The sequence below is a fragment of the Narcine bancroftii genome, chromosome 6 (genome assembly GCF_036971445.1).
Source record: "Narcine bancroftii isolate sNarBan1 chromosome 6, sNarBan1.hap1, whole genome shotgun sequence".
Classification (NCBI taxonomy): Eukaryota; Metazoa; Chordata; class Chondrichthyes; order Torpediniformes; family Narcinidae; genus Narcine; species Narcine bancroftii.
The window spans coordinates 49,395,734-49,415,267 of record NC_091474.1 but is presented as its reverse complement, the minus strand read 5'-3'; the positions used below and the strand labels follow the sequence as shown (position 1 = coordinate 49,415,267).

The window sequence follows — 19,534 nt, the reverse complement described above, 5'->3', positions numbered from 1 at the left end:
CCCACAGCTAACATGTGCAAGTCTCCTGTTTTGTCTTGCTAGGCTATAAAGAGGGGCCATGTATTTGCCCTCACTAAACATCAGGGCACAGAGCAGGAGATGTAGCTGATAGCAGAGCAAAAGGGAATAGGGCAGAAGGGGAGAGGGAATCCCGGTGCATTCATCATTTATGGCATCCCCTCACACGTAGGTGCACTGAGGAATGAACAAACTACATGGGACTTGTGGCAGGGAGATACCGCAGGGTGGCAAGGTTGATGTGAATGGCACAAGAGGATGGTGAGTCGCTGTCGGGCCTGCCTGGCCAAATGCAGGAGGCGCCAGAGAGGAGTCGATCTCTGAGTTCTTGCAGGAGGCAGTGCAGGGCCGGTAGATCCAAACCCTCATCCTGGAGGTGGACAACAATTCCATCCCACTAACCACAGATACAGGAAACAACTCTGTGAAGATGCAGGAGGATGTTACAAAACCTTTCTCTTGCTATAAAGTCTCATAACTGATAAAACTAGAGATCTGGTGCTTGTCACACATGATGAGCCATAAAGCTCCCCAGGAACAATGCCAAACCAACATTTTAATATAAAAGAAGGGCCATTCATGAGTAATTATTGCCCTATGAAGAGGCAGGACTCTCAGCGAGCAAAGGAACACTACCTGTGATTGACAGTCTGCTCTCTATGAGTGGAGATGAGCTGTGTTCACCAATTCGAGCAGAAAAAATTGAAAATTGTCTTTCCAATTGCACCTTCTTTGTGAACAGAATCCTGTGCTAACAGCTTAGCAAGCTGGCTCCAAGAAGAGTGAAGGCAGCAAACATGTGATGGGGGTAATCTGTACCCATCTCTGACTGACAGTAGTCTGAAACCACCCTATCTAGGCTTGAAGTAGGTCGCTAGTTATGTCTATGTGGATTTAATAAGGAATGGAACTCTTTTCCCGTAGTCAGACTTGAGCATAAGTGCAGCAGTACCATCAAACCCCACTACAAGCTGTTCTAATGGGGCTGAGCTTGATAAGCAAATGTGATGACTTTGCATTGCCTTTACTCTGGTATAAGCAATTTCACAATGCGTTCTGAATTGGAGCACCAAGTATTTTCACTAAGCAGGGACAAGTCACACTGGTGTGGGATTGGTGCAGATCATGTGATGCCCTTGTACATTTAATGGGCAATGCATTTCAGGACAGCAGGGTTGAGAAAAACTTCTATTGTTGCTATGCTGGGAGGAATGTTATGCCAAATGGAAAGGATGCAGCACATGATCATAAAATAATCATAGCTGTTGTATTATTTCCACAGTGAAGGAGTGAATTTGTTTTATTTTTATCTTTGGATTCTTCTGAGCTTTATCTGCTTACACAAAATGCATATAATGGTGTCCTTTCATAGATATGCTCCTTTGTGATGCTGAAGGGGTGGAACGGTTAGTGTTTCGGAGACAGCGCCAGCGATCGACACCGGGGTTCGTGGGTTTGCCCCGGGAGCTCTAGTTTCCTCCCACCGTTTGAAATGTACCGGGGTTTGGAGGTCAATTGGGTGTCATTGAGTGGCGCCTGCTCATGGGCCAAAATGGCCAAAAGCATGGCTCACTGCTGTTTGTCTAATTTTTTTTTAATTTCAAAAGAAACATGTGCTTTATTGTATGGTGAGATGAAACATCTGCTCAATGTTGCCCATTCTCTGGGATTGCTCTCAGCCTCCTTGGTTCTTGGGAGTATAACCCAGGCTATCAAACTTCTTCCCATAATGGAAGATCTCCAATCCAGACAACAAACATCCTGGAGACTCACCTCTGTACTCTCTCCATCACCACCACATCCTTCCTACTTCCTACACTGTGGTAAACAGAACTTCATATGATACTCCCAAGTGTATTCTAACCAATGTTTTCGAAAGTTGCAATACAATGTCCCATTCTGTGAAGGCAAATATGCCAAATGCATTCTTCTCCTCCTTATTCACCGGTGTTGTCACTTTAATACTTGTGATCCACTTTCCATAACTTGAACTTGATTCACCACCCTCTTCAAGAAGACATTTCTGCACACCTCAGTTCTAAATGTCTAGCTCCTTATCTTTAAGTTATGTCCCCTTTGCACGAATGAAAGCATCCCAACATGGATCTGTCAGACCCCCCCCCCCCTTTATCTTGTATGTTTGAAGAAGATCTAAAATCTTCAAAGGTCCAAGAAATAAATGCCCAAACTATTAAACCTCTCTCAGTAGGAAAGCATCTTCATCTCAGGAATTAGCCTGGTAGAGCTTCTTTGTTCTGCCTTCATTGTTGCTGTATCCTTTTTTAGGTTAGGGGACCAATTCCAGGTGGAGCTTCAACAATGCTCTGTACAACTGCAACAAAATCACCCTATTGTTAAACTCCTTCACAATGAAGGCCAAAATGCCAATGGCCTTCTTAACTGTTTGTGGAATCTAACCTATACGGTAGCTTTTGTCTTCTAGAACATCTAGATCTCACTGTACTTCATTCATACCTAGTCTCTCTCCATTTTGGATCCCCCCCCCCCCCCTGCACCATTGCATTGTCCCCAGTCTTTGGTCCACTCACTCAAACTATCCAAAACTTGTATAATCGAACTTTCTTTCCAAATCTAAAACCTCGCATGCTCTTCCTTCCTCTGTGCTATTAAGTGAATGGTTGTGAGCCAAGAACTGATCCATTGCAGTGCTACACTTGTGATCTTCCTTTATTCCATCCCTCTGTTTTCTCTGAGACAGCCAGTTTTCAATCCATTTGAACACCATCCATTGACATCATGGGCTTTTAATATGTGCACCTACCTTTATGTGGTACCTTGTCAAATTTCTTTTGGAAATATAAATGCATTACATCTACAGCTTGCCTCTTGCAACTCTCCATGCTACATCCTCAAAGACTTCAAGCAAAATTGTCTAATATGATTTACAATACATTAAATCATGTAGACTTGGCATAATTATAACCATATATATTCTTCTTTGAGATGGTGACAGGCAAAATAGATGGAGGAGAGCCAGTGGATGTGGTGTACCTGGACTTCCAAAAGGCTTTCGATAAGGTCCCGCATAAACGACTGGCTTACAAAGTCAAGGCTCATGGGATTGGGGGCAAAGTATTGATGTGGATTGAGAACTGGCTGGCAGGTAGAAGACAGAGAGTTGGGATAAATGGCTCGTTTTTGAGTGGCAGGCAGTGACCAGTGGGGTGCCACAGGGATCTGTACTGGGACCCCAGCTGTTCACAATTTACATTAATGATCTGGATGAGGGGGTTGGATGTAATATCTCCAAATTTGCAGATGACACTAAGCTAGGGGGGGTTGTGTGCACGGAAGAGGGGGTCAGGAAGCTCCAGTGTGATTTGGATAAATTGAAGAACTGGGCAGATACATGGCAAATTCACTACAATGTGGATAAATGTGAGGTTATCCACTTTGGTAATACAAACTGGAGGGCAGATTACTATTTGAATGGCAATAGATTAAGAAATGGGGAAGTGCAGAGACCTAGGGGTACTTGTACACCAGTCTCTGAAGGCAAGCATGCAGGTACAGCAGGCGGTTAAAAAGGCAAATGGTATGTTGGCCTTCATATCAAGAGGGTTTGAGTATAGGAACAAGGATACATTACTGCAGCTGTACAGGGCCTTGGTGAGACCACACCTGGAGTATTGTGTGCAGTTTTGGTCACCTTATCTAAGGAAGGATGTTCTTGCAATGGAGGGAGTGCAGAGGCGATTCACCAGGCTGATACCTGGAATGGCAGGAATGACTTATGAGGAAAGATTGCGCAAATTGGGATTGTACTCGCTGGAGTTTAGAAGATTGAGAGGGGATCTCATAGAGACATATAAAATTCTGGCAGGACTGGACAGAATGGATGCAGATGGGATGTTTCCAATGATGGGAAAATCCAGAACCCAGAGCCATGTTTTGAGGATAATAGGCAAGCCATTTAGGACCGAGATGAGGAGGAATTTCTTTACCCAGAGGGTGGTGAATCTGTGGAATTCATTGCCACAGAGGGCAGTAGAGGCAGGTTCATTAAATATATTTAAGAGAGAATTAGATCTATTTCTTCAGTATAAGGGTATTAAAGGTTATGGAGAGAAGGCGGGAACGGGGTACTTGAACTTTAAGATAAGCCATGATCTTGTTGAATGGCGGAGCAGGGTCGAAGGGTCGAATGACCTACTCCTGCTCCTATCTTCTATGTTTCTATGTTTCCTTTCTTTGGCTTGGTTTGGCTTTGCGGACGAAGATTTATGGAGGGGTAAAGTCCACGTCAGCTGCAGGCTCGTTTGTGGCTGACAAGTCCGATGCGGGACAGGCAGACACAGTTGCAGCGATTGCAAGGGAAAACTGGTTGGTTGGGGTTGGGTGTTGGGTTTTTCCTCCTTTGTCTTTTGACAGTAAGGTGGATTCTGCTGTCTTCTTCAAAGGAGGTTGCTGCCCGCCGAACTGTGAGGCGCCAAGATGCACGGTTGGAGGCATTATCAGCCCACTGGCGGTGGTCAATGTGGCAGGCACCAAGAGCTTTCTTTAGGCAGTCCTTGTAACTCTTCTTTGGTGCACCTCTGTCTCGGTGGCCAGTGGAGAGCTCGCCATATAACACGATCTTGGGAAGGTGATGGTCCTTCATTCTGGAGACGTGACCTACCCAGCACAGTTTGATCTTCAGCAGCGTGGATTCGATGCTGTCGGCCTCTGCCATCTCGAGTACTTCGATGTTGGAGATGAAGTCGCTCCAATGAATGTTGAGGATGGAGCAGAGACAACACTGGTGGAAGCGTTCTAGGAGTCGTAGGTGATGCCGGTAAAGGACCCATGATTCGGAGCCGAACAGGAGTGTGGGTATGACAACGGCTCTGAATACGCTAATCTTTGTGAGGTTTCTCAGTTGGTTGTTTTTCCAGACTCTTTTGTGTAGTCTTCCAAAGGCGCTATTTGCCTTGGCGAATCTGTTGTCTATCTCGTTGTTGATCCTTGCATCCGATGAAATGGTGCAGCTGAGATAGGTAAACTGGTTGACCGTTTTGAGTTTTGTGTGCCCGATGGAGATGTGGGGGGGGCTGGTAGTCATGGTGGGGAACTGGCTGATGGAGGACCTCAGTTTTCTTCAGGCTGACTTCCAGGCCAAACATTTTGGCAGTTTCCGCAAAACAGGCATATATAACCACTTACAGCACAGAACAGGCCAGTTCGACCCTACTAGTCCATGCCATAACAAATCCCCACCCTCCTAGTCCCACTGACCAGCACCCGGTCCATACCCCTCCAGTCCTCTCCTCTCCATGTAACTATCCAGTCTTTCCTTAAATGTAACCAATGATCCCGCCTCAATCACGTCTGCCGGAAGCTCATTCCACATCCCTACCACCCTTTGCGCAAAGAAATTTCCCCTCATGTTCCCCTTATAATTTTCCCCCTTCAATCTTAAACCATGTCCTCTAGTTTGAATCTCCCCTACTCTTAATTGAAAAAGCCTATCCACATTTACTCTGTCTGTCCCCTTTAAAATCTTAAACACCTCTATCAAGTCCCCCCTCAATCTTCTACGCTCCAGAGAAAAAGCCCCAGTCTGCACAACCTTTCCCTGTAACTCAAACCTTGAAATCCTGTCAACATTCTCGTGAACCTTCTCTGCACTCTCTCTATTTTGTTTATATCTTTCCTATAATTTGGTGACCAAAACTGTACACAGTACTCCAAACTTGGCCTCACCAATGCCTTGTACAATTTCATCATAACCTCCCTACTCTTGAATTCAATACTCCGATTTATGAAGGCCAACATTCCAAATGCCTTCTTCACCACACCATCTACCTGAGTATCAGCCTTGAGGGTACTATTTACCACAACTCCTAAATTCCTTTGTTGCTCTGCACATCTCAATAGCCTACCATTTAATGCATATGACCTATTTAGATTTGGTATGTTCAATTCTTGAGCAATTAGCTATTTCCTTTTTGATCTGCTCTCGGAGTTGATTTGATATTCAAAGTATTATGTGAATCTATGATTAACCCACACACCCAATAAATTAGAACCTATTTTCGTACTATTTTTATTCTTTTATATACAAAAGCACAGCAGTACTCTCCTTTTATTCCTGTTTCTACATTTTCAATACCCATCCTTCGGTCTAGTTGTAATTATTGCAGATAGAGTCATACAATGTGGAAAAAGGCTCTTTGGTCCAACTTGCCCACGCCAACCAAAATTTCCCACCTACACTTCTTCAACCTACCCGCATTTGGCCCATACCCCTTTAAACCCTTTTATCCATTCAGCTGTCTAATTTATTTCTTAAGCTTTATCATTTTCTTGTTTATAGTACCTGCTTTAATCAGCTCCTCCAGTAGCCCATTCCATACCCCTCACTGCCCTAAGTTCCCCAGTCACAAAATCAAAAGATAAAGGAACAGAAGCAGGCCACTAGGCCCATCGGGTCTGTTCCGTGACTATGCACTAAGCTAAACTAAACTCACCCCTAGTTCCAATTACCAGCCTTTACTAATGAGATACCTATCCATTTCCTGTTTAAATACTCCCAGTGATCTGGCCTCCACTGCTTTGCGCAGCAGTGAGTTCCACAGATCCACGACCCTCTGACTGAAGATGTTCTTCCTCCTCTCTGTTTTGATTGGATAACTAATTTTAAGACTATGACCCTGTGGTGCACTGTTAGACAGAACCAGACACACACAAGGTAAAGACTGTACAACAGGCTTTAATCCACAAAGACTTCCACAGAGCCAGGCTAGCTGTGGCTGCAGCAACTCTGAGTGAGACTTCAGAGGCTAGTGCAGGCTGATAACCCGAAGGGTGATTGACACCCGACTGGGTGGGGCTTGATCCATTCAGGTCAAGTGATTGACTGCCGGCCAGATGTAGTCCTGTCCCCCTTACACTCCTGCAGGTATAGAGGTTTCCCCCTACAGTAGGTCGGCAGTACACTCCTGCAGGTACAGAGGTTGACCCCTGCAGTAGGCTGGTGGTGTACCACCACAGAGCCCTTGTCCTCAACTCGCCCATCAAGGGAAACCTCTTACCCACATTCATTCTGTCAAAACATTTCAATATTTGAAATGTCTCGGAGATCCCCCCCCCCCCACCCCCCACTCTCCTAAACTCCAACGAGTACAACCCAAAAGCTGCCAAATGCTCCCCATAGGCTAGCCCCTGAATTCCAGGAATCATCCTGCTAAATCTCCTCTGCACTCTCTCCAACAGCATCACATCCTTTCTAAGATAGGGGAACCAAAACTGTACACAGTATTCCAAATGGGGTCTCACCAGTGCTCCATAGAACCTCATTAACATCTCTCATGTCCTCATGTCTTTCTCCACAGTAAAAAAACAGAAAAGTACTTGCTGAAGACTTTACTCTCCACACTGGGTTATAGACATGAAATCTCTTGGGATTATCCTCACTGTTATCTGCCAGAACTATCTTCTGCCCCTTTTTTGCCTTCCTGATTTCCTTTTTTTAGTTGCCTTTTCAGTCCCGAAAACTCCTCCAAGTGTAGCCTTGATTCCAGCTGCTTATACCAGCCCAAGCCTCCTAACGGGGCCTGAGCTTCCCTCATCACCCAAGCTTCCCTGCACTTTCATGTCTGACCTCTCATTCTAACTGGAAAGTGCACATCCTGGGCTCTTGTCAACACACTTTTAAACATATCCATTTTTTCTAAAATTCCCATTCCTTCAAACAACATGCCAATTAACATTCAAAGTTGGCCATACCCTAAATCCAAATTTTAACTCATGATCCAATCCTGTCTCTCTCCAAAACTATCTTAAACCTCATAGAACAATGGTTGCTGGCCCCCAAATCCTCATCCATAAAATACTTCATCCACTTGCCTTCCCAACTTCCCAAGTGTTGCCCTCTCCCTGTGGCACCCTCTCGACATGCTCCCAGAGGAATGTTCCTAAACACACTTGAGAAATTCCACCCTGTCTAAAATTTCACACTACACCTTTCCCATTCTGTGTGATGAACCGAATGCTTTACATGGTGGGGAGGGGTGGGGGGGGGAAGTAAATATTTATTTCTGCTTAAAAAGGTATGCAAGCTCTGCTGTAAAACACAAGCCGAGGCTGAGAAAGGGAGATGTCAACCGTCAATAATTTATGATGAATGGCTACCTTATATGGATGAACAGTATTGGCAATTCAAATAGCCAACGGCAGGTGGTCTTGAACCAAGTTAAAAATGTTGGAGAACACTGAAGAAATTGTAATTCTCTATTAGATGAATGGAAACAACTCCAACGGGAAGTACAGTATTTCATGCAGATTTTGCAAGCAGATTGTGGTGAAGTGTATCATTCATCAGAATGTTTCATTCTAACGAGATGCTGATTTAATCCCATATATGGGGAAGGGGTGGGGGGGGGGGGACAGTATATTTCAGCTCTGAGGCAAATATAAAATCCTAAAGAATTTCTGTACATTGGTCCTTTATTTTAATTCTTCTGATTGGTGTTCCTTTTCTTTTATTCTTAGATCTACAAGCCCTAAAAGCAAACGCAAAGATAGAAGCAAACAAAGAAGGCGGTATGTTTAAATAATTAATAGTTATCCCGGCAGGACTCACAGTTCACCCTCTGACAGAAGATGGGTTTTTTTTGCACACATCTTGGATGCTGCCTCGGCTGCCTTTTGGAATGAAATAGGGACTTGGTACAGGGTTGCAGTTGTACACCGCTGTATTCTCTACAGTTCTCTTTTTCGATTTTCTCATTTGTTTCTCTTTATTTCTACAGTTCTAATGACTGATTTAAAATGATCAATAAATGTAATTTAATAAAAATGCAAGATCCTGCTCTGATAAAATGAATCTGTCTCTATAGGATTGAAGTACATGGGGATTGAGTATCTTGTGGCCAACCATCCCAATGTCATTGTTAACTAGAATAAGTTCCACCAGCATGTTTGTCTGAGTGCATTCATTTTGTATGTAGCTGTTGGTTTTTAATTTTGTTTTCAAATTGTTTATTCAATTCAAGTCAATTATTATTACAGTTGTACAATTGTAAAGTACAACAGGATGAAACAGTGATCCTCAGTGTAAATATGTGGATATAGACACAGTACACATATTTACAAGCAACTTTATATGCAGAATACGTATTTAAAAAATACATTCGGTTAAATAAATAGTAGGGTCTTGGAGGGATTGTATCAGCAGTTTATCAGTTTGATAACTGGTGGTTTAATCAGGTGGTTCTGGCTCTGATACTCCTGTATCTCTTCCCCAATGGGAGTAGCTTGAAGATGTGGTGTGCAGAGTGGTAGGGGTCCTTAACAATTTTGCACGCCCTCTTCAGATGACAATCCTGGAGGGATATGAGGGAGGGGGAAGGGACACTCCAGTGATCTTCTCTGCCTTATGGTCCAATGCTTCACTGCAGTCGTACCACACTGTGATGTAGCCAGCCAGGAAATCCTTTAGAAAGATGACTGGAAGGTGGCCGGCAGCCTTGCCCACCTCAGTTATCTGAAGTGCAGTCACGGTTGCGCCTTCCTGACAAGTGAGGAGATGTTGTATGTCCAGGATAGGTCACTAGTTAAGTGAACTCCAAGGAACTTGGTGCTCTCCACCCTCTCCGCTACAGAGTTATTGATGTATAGTGGTCATTTCTGGTCCTCCTGAAGTCCACGATCATCTCCTTTCTCTTGTCCACATTGAGACTCAAGTTCTTATTCTCGCACCATTTCACAATATTTTCCACCTCTTCTCTGTAGGGCGACTCATCGTTGTTGCTGACGATGCCGACGACTGTTGTGGTCATCTGCAAACTCGATGACACTGTTGGAGCTGGGTCTGATGGTGCAGTTGTGGGTCAGTAGCATGAACAGGAGCAGGCTGAGTACTCAGCCCCAAGGAGCACCAGTGTTCAATGTTCTGTTGCCGACCCAGACAGACTGTGGTCTTTCCATTAGGAAGTCCAGGATCCAGTTACAGAGAGGGGTGTTGAGGCCCAGTGAGCACAGCCTCTCCACCAGCCTCTTATATGTAGCACCTCATCGAATGCCTCTGGAAATCCATATACCATCCACCTGTTCCCCTCTGTCCACAGCACTCATTATATCCATAATGAACTTGAATAAGTTTGTAAAAAGTGGCCAGACCTTCCTGAATCTATGCTGATTCAACTTCATGGAATAATTTATATCCCACTCTCTCTCTATTTCTTACTGAAAGACAGATTCAAGCATTTTCCCGGGTTTGCTGGCCTGTAATTATCTTCCTTTTGCTTACATCCGATATTAAGCAGTGGTATGATATTTTCTGATCTGCCGGGATCTGCCCAGAGTCCAGAGAATGTTGCTAAATTACCACCATCGTCTCCACTTTAAGTTCTGCCCATTTCTATCAATATCCCAGGGGGTAGTTCATCAGGACCAAAGGACTTATCTACCCATGGACCCATTAATTTGCTCACCACTACCTCTTTAGTGATAGCATTTGTATTGTGGTCTTTACCATTCATCATACCTTTAATATCACTCTTTGACAAGTTGAGCATGTCTTACTGTAAAGGATGACATAAAATAGTCATTCAAGGCCTTGCCCCATGTATTAGAACCCTGTAACTTGTATCAGTGTATCTCTACATTTATACCCCTTGCAAAGAAATACAAATGGCATTTGTATTTCACACATTAAGACCCCAGATCTCTCTGTACTGCATATTTTGCAGTTTCATCTACTTGGGGTTTAATGATGTGCTTTTTCACTCTTCGAACGTGAATAACATCGTTGTCGCACATTATACGTCTTTTGCCAACTTCTTGCTCTCTCACTTAACCTCCCTGTATCTCTTTGTGTTTTCCTCACAACCTGCTGACCAGACGATCTTTGTATCATCAGAAAATGTGGGAACAGTAGTTGAAACACAGGACATATTGTCATGGATAGGGGATTGACCATCATTGGTGGTCAACATATTATCACCAATACCAGGTGTTGTTGTGCAATTTTTTTTAAATTGGCACCTCAATGAATTCGAGAGGGGCATCGATTTGTTAAGCGCCTCAGCTCCGTCCACTGCAACAGCGTGGATCTCCCAATGGCCACCCATTTCAATCCTGCATCCCATCCCCTTGCTGACATATCTGTCCATGATCTCATGCACTACCAGACTGAAACCACCCACAAATTGGAGGAACCTCATCTTCTGACTGGGTTCCCTCCAACCGCATGGCATTAATACCGACCTCTCTGGCTTTTGTTAAACCCCCCCTCCCCTATCTTACCCTGTCAGCTTCCCCTCTCTGTCTCTCCATTCTATCTCCTTTTTAATAATAAATTCTTACCTCATCCTTTTCATGGCCAATTGACACCTTTTGTTGGTCTGGACACCTCCCCCAGCCAGAATGAATTCTGAGACTTTCAGAGATTTCCTGCTTCTGGCTTCCTCCTTGAAGAAGGGCTCAGGTCCATAACGTCGGTGATATATCTTTATCTCCTCGAGATGCTGAAAATACCGGCTGAGTCCTCCAGCATTTCAGTGTGTTTTACCTCAGTGAATTCGCCTTGATCACAATTTGTTACATCCACAGAGGTTACTGGCAAATTTGTCAAACACGATTTCCTTTTCATGTCTATAATGAATTTGCTTGGCTGTCTTATTATTTTCTAAATGTCCTGCTTTCTTTTTGTTATACTGCATTCCCATATCTTTGCAAATCATTACGTTAGATTAACTGGCCTATAGTTTCCAGTATTCAGTTGAATAGTAATGTGGCATTTGCATCTGGAAAAATGACAGTCTTGTTTTCATTCAGAAGAAACCAGCCTTTTCCTTTAAACTGTCTTCCCTGGAATGATCTTACTTAAAGAGGCAGCATTCAATTTTACTGGGCTTCTGCACAGTGCTCTACAGATTCACTGCTTGCCCTAAAAACAGACAAGCCTGAGACAACATTGCATGAACAACGACTATCCTGCTTTCCTAAATCTAATTGGGATCTAACTAGGCAAAAATCATTCTCTCACTAGAGAATAAGGAGAAGGATCATGTGCATCAGAGACATTACAAGGCATCAGTCATATCCGGGAAGAGGCATAGACTTTGTCCACCAGCCTTTGGAGTGGACCATGCTAATTGGTAGACTGTGAATTTTACAATGTTTTAGCACTGTTAATCCCACTTAAACTTTCTCCCCTCTCCTGAAACTCATGTCTTCTAGTGCGTGACTCTTTTATCCTGGGGAAAAGATTCTGACTGTCCACCTGAAGAATGCCTCTCACAATATTAAATACATTTCCATCTGGCCTCTCTTCAGCCTCCGATGCTCCAGTGAAATAACCCAAGTTTGTCCAATCTCTCCCCATAACTCACCCCTCTAATCCAGGTAATATCCTGGGTAAACCACTTTCCAATGCTTCCTCATTCTTCCTGTGACAGGTGACCAGAATTGCACATAGTATTCTAAGTGTGTCAAACCAAAGTTTCATATGGCTTGATATGATTTCAATACACGAACATGCTGGAGAAACTCAGCAGGTTGTAAGATCTATGGGAAGAAAACAGTAGCCAATGTTTTGCGCTTGGACCCTTTCTCTATGAATACTGCATGCCCTGCTGAGTTTCTACAGCACGATTGTGTATTGTACTCAATCCCAGCTTCCCAGTTTAACTGCATTATGACTTCCTTACTTTTATACTCAATGCTTCACCCAACGAAGTCAAGAAGCCATATGCCTTCTTTACCACTTTCAATGAGCTATGGACCTGGACCCCCCCCCCCCAGAGCTGAGGATTGAGAGATAACTGGTATAGTGTGGATGGAGTGGGAGGGATTGGACAGGGGGAAATTAGAAAGGGGTGAATGATGACAGAGGCAGTTGATTGGCAGGCGCCAGTGAAAGAGAGAGCAAGGTAAAAGGGAATGAAGGGTGCGTATGGAGTCCTGCAGGGTGGAGCAAGCGATGTATAGACCCAAAGGCTTCTAGAAGGTGATAACAGTGGTAAAATTAGAGCTGTTGAGGAAGAGCAGTTAGCGAAGGACAAATGGAATCAGATTGGTCACAGCAGCGCAGAGATGAAGGGGGATGTGGAGGATAATCCAGGGGAAATGTGGGTGGAAGAGGACAGAACCTGAGAGGGGATGAAAATGGGTGAATGTTGATGGGGATGGGGTCAAAAATAGAATATGGGGGGGGGAGGGGAAAGAACAGAAATAGTTGCAAGAAGCAAGAGGACCTGAAATTTGAATGTTCATGAATATGAGGCGTTGTTTACAGTGGGCTTCAGTCTTGCGGTGGAGAAGCCCAAGGGTGGAGTGGTGTATGTGCGTGTGGGAGTGCAAGTAATGGAAATATCAAGCATCTGGCAGCTTGGGGTGACCATTACAGACAGCGTACAGAGTTTCATCAAGGCAGCCTTCGCTGAGATGTCTGACTTCATATACAGCCTTCCACATGTAATTGAGTTTCTTCATCATGGATGCCAAGAACATGATTTCTCTCAGCTGCCTGCTTCAGTGTCTCTCCACACACATCCCAGAGTTTGCTGCTGACTGCTACATAATGAAGGCCATCCATACCCTTGGAGAGAAGTAAAACATGAAAATCTGCAGATACCGTAAAAGCACAGAATGCTGGATAAATTCAGCAAGTCAAATAGTGTCCTTTATATAGCAGAGGTGAAACTCTGGAGAGAGGTCTTCATCTACTTTCCTTTACCCAGAGTAGGCACAGGGATATATGCTAGCATTACAGGTTTCCTGGCAGTGCAGGAGCTCACAGGCTGCTGTTCCTTAACGGAAACATCCCTGGCAAGCTCCTGACAAGAGCATGGGCTGCAGTGTTGCAAGGGCTCAGTGGCATCCTTGCACGAAGGGTGTGCCTCCGATGCAGGACGCTCTCCAACAAGTTTGTCCATGAGCACTCTGCTCTCCTTCTCTCCTTCATTTCCTGAAGCATTGGTGTCAGCTGGAGGAAGACTGCATTCATTGTATGCCTTTAAGACCTAGCTGTTAAGCTCAGAGATTGAGACCCAATGCTTGCACCTGCTAGATCATCACAGCGCCAATGTTGTACAGGTCCCTGTCACTCTGATCACAAACTCTTCTCACTGCTACCTTCATGTAATCATTTAAACATACAGCATGGTAATAGCCCCTTCCAGCCCACGAGCAAATGCCGTCCAATTACACGCGTACATTTTTGAAGATGGAAGATGATATTGAAGCCTGAAGACCAGCATCTCTAAGTTCAAAAACAATTTCTTTCCAATGGCTATCAGGCTCTTGAACCTCCCCTGTTTACATTAATCATGGACTGCTTCGAGACCACAAAAAGACTGTCTGTACTATTGTTCCGCTGCATTTTCCTTGCACCATGATAATTGTGGGAAGAATAACCAAAATAGGACGTATGCAGTGAAGATGAGGGCATTGAGGAAAGCTGAGGAACAATGGTTCAGTGTTTCTGGAAGGTGGATTCCCATGTAGATAGGGTGGTGAAGAAGGCTTTTGGTATGCTGGCCTTTATAAATCATAGCATAGAATATAGGAGCTGGGAGGTGATGTTGAGACTGTTTAAGGCATTGGTGAGGCCAAGTTTGGAGTATTGTGTGCAATTCTGGTCTCCAAATTACAGGAAGGATATAAATAAGGTAGAGAGGGTACAAAGACGATTTACAAAAATTTCTGAATTGTAATATCTTGAATATGGAGAAAGATTGAGTAGACTGGGACCTTATTAATTGGAGTATAGAAGGTTGAGAGGGGATTTGTTAGAGGTATTTAAAATTATGAAGGGAATAAATAGAGTAGATGTAAATACGCTCTTTCCCCTGAGGGTAGGGGAGATTGGAATGAGGGGTCATGTTAAGGGTAAGGGGGGAAAAACAGAAGGAGTAACAGTAGGAGTTGCTTCTTCACTCAGAGAGTGGTGGCTGAGTGGAATGACCTTCCAGAAGAAGTAGTTGCGGCAGGGTCAATTCTGTCATTTAAAAGGAGGTAAGATAAGTACATGGATGTGAGGGGATTGGAGGGTTATGGGCAAGGGAGTGGGTAGGTGGAACTAGTGGAGTTTCATGTAAATCGGTGTGGACTAGAAGGGCCGATATGCCCTGTTTCCATACTGTAAATTGTTATATCCATACACAGCACAGAACAGGCCAGTTTGGCCCTACTAGTCCATGCTGGAACAAATCCCCGCCCTCCTAGTCCCACTGACCAGCACCTGGTCCATACCCCTCCATTCCTCTTCCCTCCATGTAATTATCCAGTCTTTCCTTAAATGTAAATAACGTTCTTGCTTCAACCACCTCTGCCGGATGCTTATTCCACATCCCAACCACCCTTTGCATGAAGAAATTTCCCCTCATGTTCCCCTTATAATTTTCCCCCTGCAATCTCAAACCATGGCCTCTGGTTTGAATATCCCCCACTCTTAATTGAAAAAGTCTATCCACGTTGACTCTCTCTGTCCCTTTTAAAATCTTGAACACCTCCATCAAATCCCCCCTCAATCTTCTACGCTCCAGAGAAAAAAGCCCCAGGCTGCTCAACCTTCCTCTGTAACTCAAACCCTGACATCCTGTCAACATTCTTGTGAACCTTCTCTGCACTCTCTCTATTTTGTTTATATCCTTCCTATAATTTGGTGACCAAAACTGCACAGTTTTCCAAATTTGGCCTCACCAATGCTTTGTACAATTTCATCATAACATCCCGACTCTTGGATTCAATACTCCAATTTATGAAGGCCAACATTCCAAATGCCTTCTTCACCACTCTATCTACCTGAGTATCAACTTTGAGGGTACTATTTACCATAACTCCTAAATCTCTTTGTGGCTCTGCACTCCTCAATTGCCTACCATTCAATGTATATGACCTATTTAGATTTGCCTTTCCAAAATGCAACACTTCCCACTTATCCGTATTAAATTCCATCAGCCATTTCTCAGACCACTCCTCTAACTTTCCTATATCTCTTTTTAAACTAAGGTAACCTTCCTCACTGTCCACAATACCACCAATCTTTGTTTCATCTGCAAACTTACTTATCCAATTCACCACCCATTCTTCCAAATCGTTAATGTATATAACAAACAATAGTGGACCCAGGACCGATCCCTGAGGAACTCCACTAGTCACCAGCCTCCAATTTGACAAACAATTTTTTACCAGTACTCTCTGACACCTCCCATCCAACCATTGCTGAATCCATTTCACTACCTCCTTATTTATACCTAATGCCTCCACCTTTTTTCCTAACCTCCTGTGGGGAACTTTGTCAAAAGTTTTACTAAAGTCTAAATAGACAACATCCACAGCCTTCTCTTCATCAATCATTTTTGTAACCCCCTCAAAAAACTCTATAAGGTTTGTTAAGCATGATCTACCTCTGACAAAACCATGCTGACTACTACCTATCAATCCCTGTTCTTCCAAATATTTGTAAATGCCATCCCTCAGAACACTTTCCATCAACTTACCCACCACAGACGTCAGACTCACAGGTCTATAATTTCCAGGCTTACATTTGGACCCTTTCTTTATGGTAAATAACAGCGGAACAACATGAGCCACCCTCCAATCCTCTGGCACTACCCCCGTGACCAGTGACATCCTAAATATCTCTGTTAATGGCCCCACTATCTGTACACTAGTCTCCCTGAGTGTCCTTGGGAATACATTGTCCGGACCCGGAGATTTGTCCACCTTTATCTTTTTTAACACTGCCATCACTACCTCCTCGGTTATCCTTATCTGATTCATGACCTCCCCACTATTTTTCTTTACTTCAACTGGTACAATATTTTTTTTCCCTAGTGAATACCGAGGAAAAGAAATCATTTAAAATTTCCCCCATCTCCTCTGACTTTTCACATAGCCTACCCTCCTTATCTACAAGGGGTCCAATTCTATCCCTCACTAATCTTAAGATTTTTTCTACACTCCTTGTAGTCCTCTTTCAATTTCTCATCACCCTGCTGTTTATACCTCTTGTACACCTCCCTCTTTCTCCTAACCAAATTTCTAATTTTCCTCAAAAACCAAGGCTCCCTATGACTTCCAGCCTTTCCTTTGATCCTCACTGGGACATATCTATTCTGTACTCTCAAAATTTCTTCTTTAATATTCTCCATTTTTCATTTCCATAATTTCCTGAAAAAAATCATGTCCCAGTCAATACTCCCCAAAGCCATTCTCATTCCTTTGAAATTTGCTTTTCTCCAATCCAGAACCTCAACTTTAGGCCCTTTTTTGCTCTTCCCTAAAACTACCCTAAAACTAATAGAGTTGTGATCACTAGACCCAATTTGTTCTCCAACATTAACCTCAGACACCTGACCTATCTCGATCCTTGACAGGAGATCCAGTATTACACCATCCCGAGTCAGTTCCTCTACGTATTGATTAAGAAAACTATCTTGCACACATTTGACAAACTCTAGCCCATCCAGCCCTCTTACTGTATGGGTATCCCAATCAATTTGAGGGAAGTTAAAATCTCACATGATCACTACCTTATGTTTATTACACATATATGCTATCTCCTTACAAATTTGTTTTTCCAATTTTCTTGGCCTATTTGGTGGTCTATAATACACTCCTATTAGTACCCTCATGCCTCCTCCACCCCTCAATTTCACCCAAACTGCCTCACTGGACAATCCCTCCAAACCATCCTGCCACCTCACGGCAGTAACGTCCTCCTTAACAAGAAGAGCAACTCCCTCCCTTTTTTACCCCCTGTTCTATCTCATCTAAAACATTTGTATTCTGCAATATTTAATTGCCAGTCCTGACCCTCCCATAACCAGGTCTCACTAATTGCCACAACATCATGATTCCAAGTGCCAATCCATGTTCTAAGCTCATCTACCTTGTTCACTGTGCTTCTTGCATTGAAGTACATGCATTTCAGAGAATATATTCCCTATTCTACCTTTTACCTTAACCCCCATCCTTCCTTTGTTATCTTTATCGTTCTTAACTAGGTGGCCATGCACCCTACACACTGCTCGCAAACTCTGCTCCCCACCCCCCGCCAAACTAGTTTAAACCCTCCCCCCTCAGCTCTAGAAAATCAGCTTGCCAGGATATTGGTCCCCCTCCAGTTCAAGTGGAATCCGTCCCTTTTGTACAGGTCCGACTTTCCCCAGAAGAGATCCCAATGATCCAAAAATCTTATCCCCTGCCCCCTGCACTGGTTCTTTAGCCACGCATTCATCCTCCACATCCTCCTATTTCACTAGCGCGTGGCACCGGCAGCAATCCAGAGATTACTACCTTAGAGGTCTTGTTTTTTAACTTCCTGCCTAATTCTATGTATTCCAGTTTCAGGACCTCATCCCCACTTCTAACTAAGTCATTGGTACCCACATGGACCACGACTTCTGGCTGCTCACCTTCCCCTTGCAGAATTCTGTGAACTCGATCAGAGACATCCCTGACCCTAGCACCAGGGAGGCAACAGACCAACCTGGATCCCCGATCTTGTCCAACAAACCTCCTATCTGTCCCTCTGACTAATGAGTCCCCAACCACAATTACCCTGTTCTTATCCCTCCTTCCCTTCTGAGCCTCAGGGGTAGCCCCTGTGCCAGAGACCTGACCCCACGACTCGTCCCCGTTAGGCTGCTCCCCCCAGCAGTATCCAATGCCGAATACATGTTGCTGAGGGGCACTTCCACAGGTGTACTCTGCACTGGCACTCTCCCTCCTTTCCTTACAGTCACCCAATTCCCTGACTCCTGCCTTCTAGGGGTGACTGTCTCCCTGTAACTTATATGGTTATAAGAGTCAATGGGATAATTTGGCCGATATAATTTTTAAAAAATCAATCACTCTTTGGGAATAAATTAAATGCAATCAATATTATCACTTGCATTAGAAGATGTTGGAAGATTTTTGAAATAAAAATGAGTTAGATTAATTACGGGAGCAAGTTTTTTTTCCCGCTGTGAATCGAGAATTAGCTTCAAGATTCAAGATTCAATTTATTATCATAGTAATTAAACAGTGTGTTATTACTTGAAATTCCCATTTTCATGCTGCAAGGCAGATAGATTTGCCACTGGCAGAAGTTGCCTCGGCACCTCTTACATTTCTTACAATCAGAGAGAGAGAAGCAATAGAGAGTTCCCCCCCCCCCCCATAGAGTGTCCATAGATTTGCCTCCAGCGCTCCCACAGCCCCCGCAGCCACTCAGAGTCCAGTCCAAACCATCGGCAACCCGAGCTCCAGATCTGAATCTCTGACACGGTCAGGGACTCTTCAGCACCTCATCGCATCCCTGCTCCGATACCTGGTACCCCCTCCGGCCAGCTCGGGCCAGTCTCCAGCAGTTCACAGCGAGTATCCCGACAGCGATCTCCAGCAGCCCCCTCACTGGTCCACCTCCATGATCACAATCCCGTGGGTTGCCTCTTCTGCTTCTCCTTCTCAGATGAGGGGGGAGGTTGGTATTCCCATTTTCTGGTGCCCTGCTCCAGTTCTCCACTTCCCAGGAGTCTGCAGCCCCTCATGGCTTCTGCTGATTAATAGGTGCCAC

The 19,534-nt window shown here is 44.1% G+C and overlaps 1 protein-coding gene and 1 long non-coding RNA gene across 7 annotated transcripts in view; one reads left to right on the top strand and one right to left on the bottom strand.

Annotated features, from left to right (window-relative positions):
• The window catches only part of srrm3 (serine/arginine repetitive matrix 3), a 310,487-nt gene that overhangs the window by 234,963 nt on the left and 55,990 nt on the right, over positions 1-19,534 (top strand). For all 6 annotated transcript variants that reach the window (XR_011340078.1, XM_069884949.1, XM_069884948.1 and 3 more), the window contains one exon: positions 8,512-8,562. Coding sequence is in view for 5 of the 6 variants with exons in the window: in XM_069884949.1 (XP_069741050.1) it covers positions 8,512-8,562 (51 nt within the window). In the remaining variant the exon portion in view is untranslated. The remainder of the gene's footprint in view (positions 1-8,511; positions 8,563-19,534) is intronic.
• Positions 1-19,534, bottom strand: part of LOC138736074 (uncharacterized) — an 86,043-nt gene that overhangs the window by 18,955 nt on the left and 47,554 nt on the right. The window lies entirely within an intron of this gene.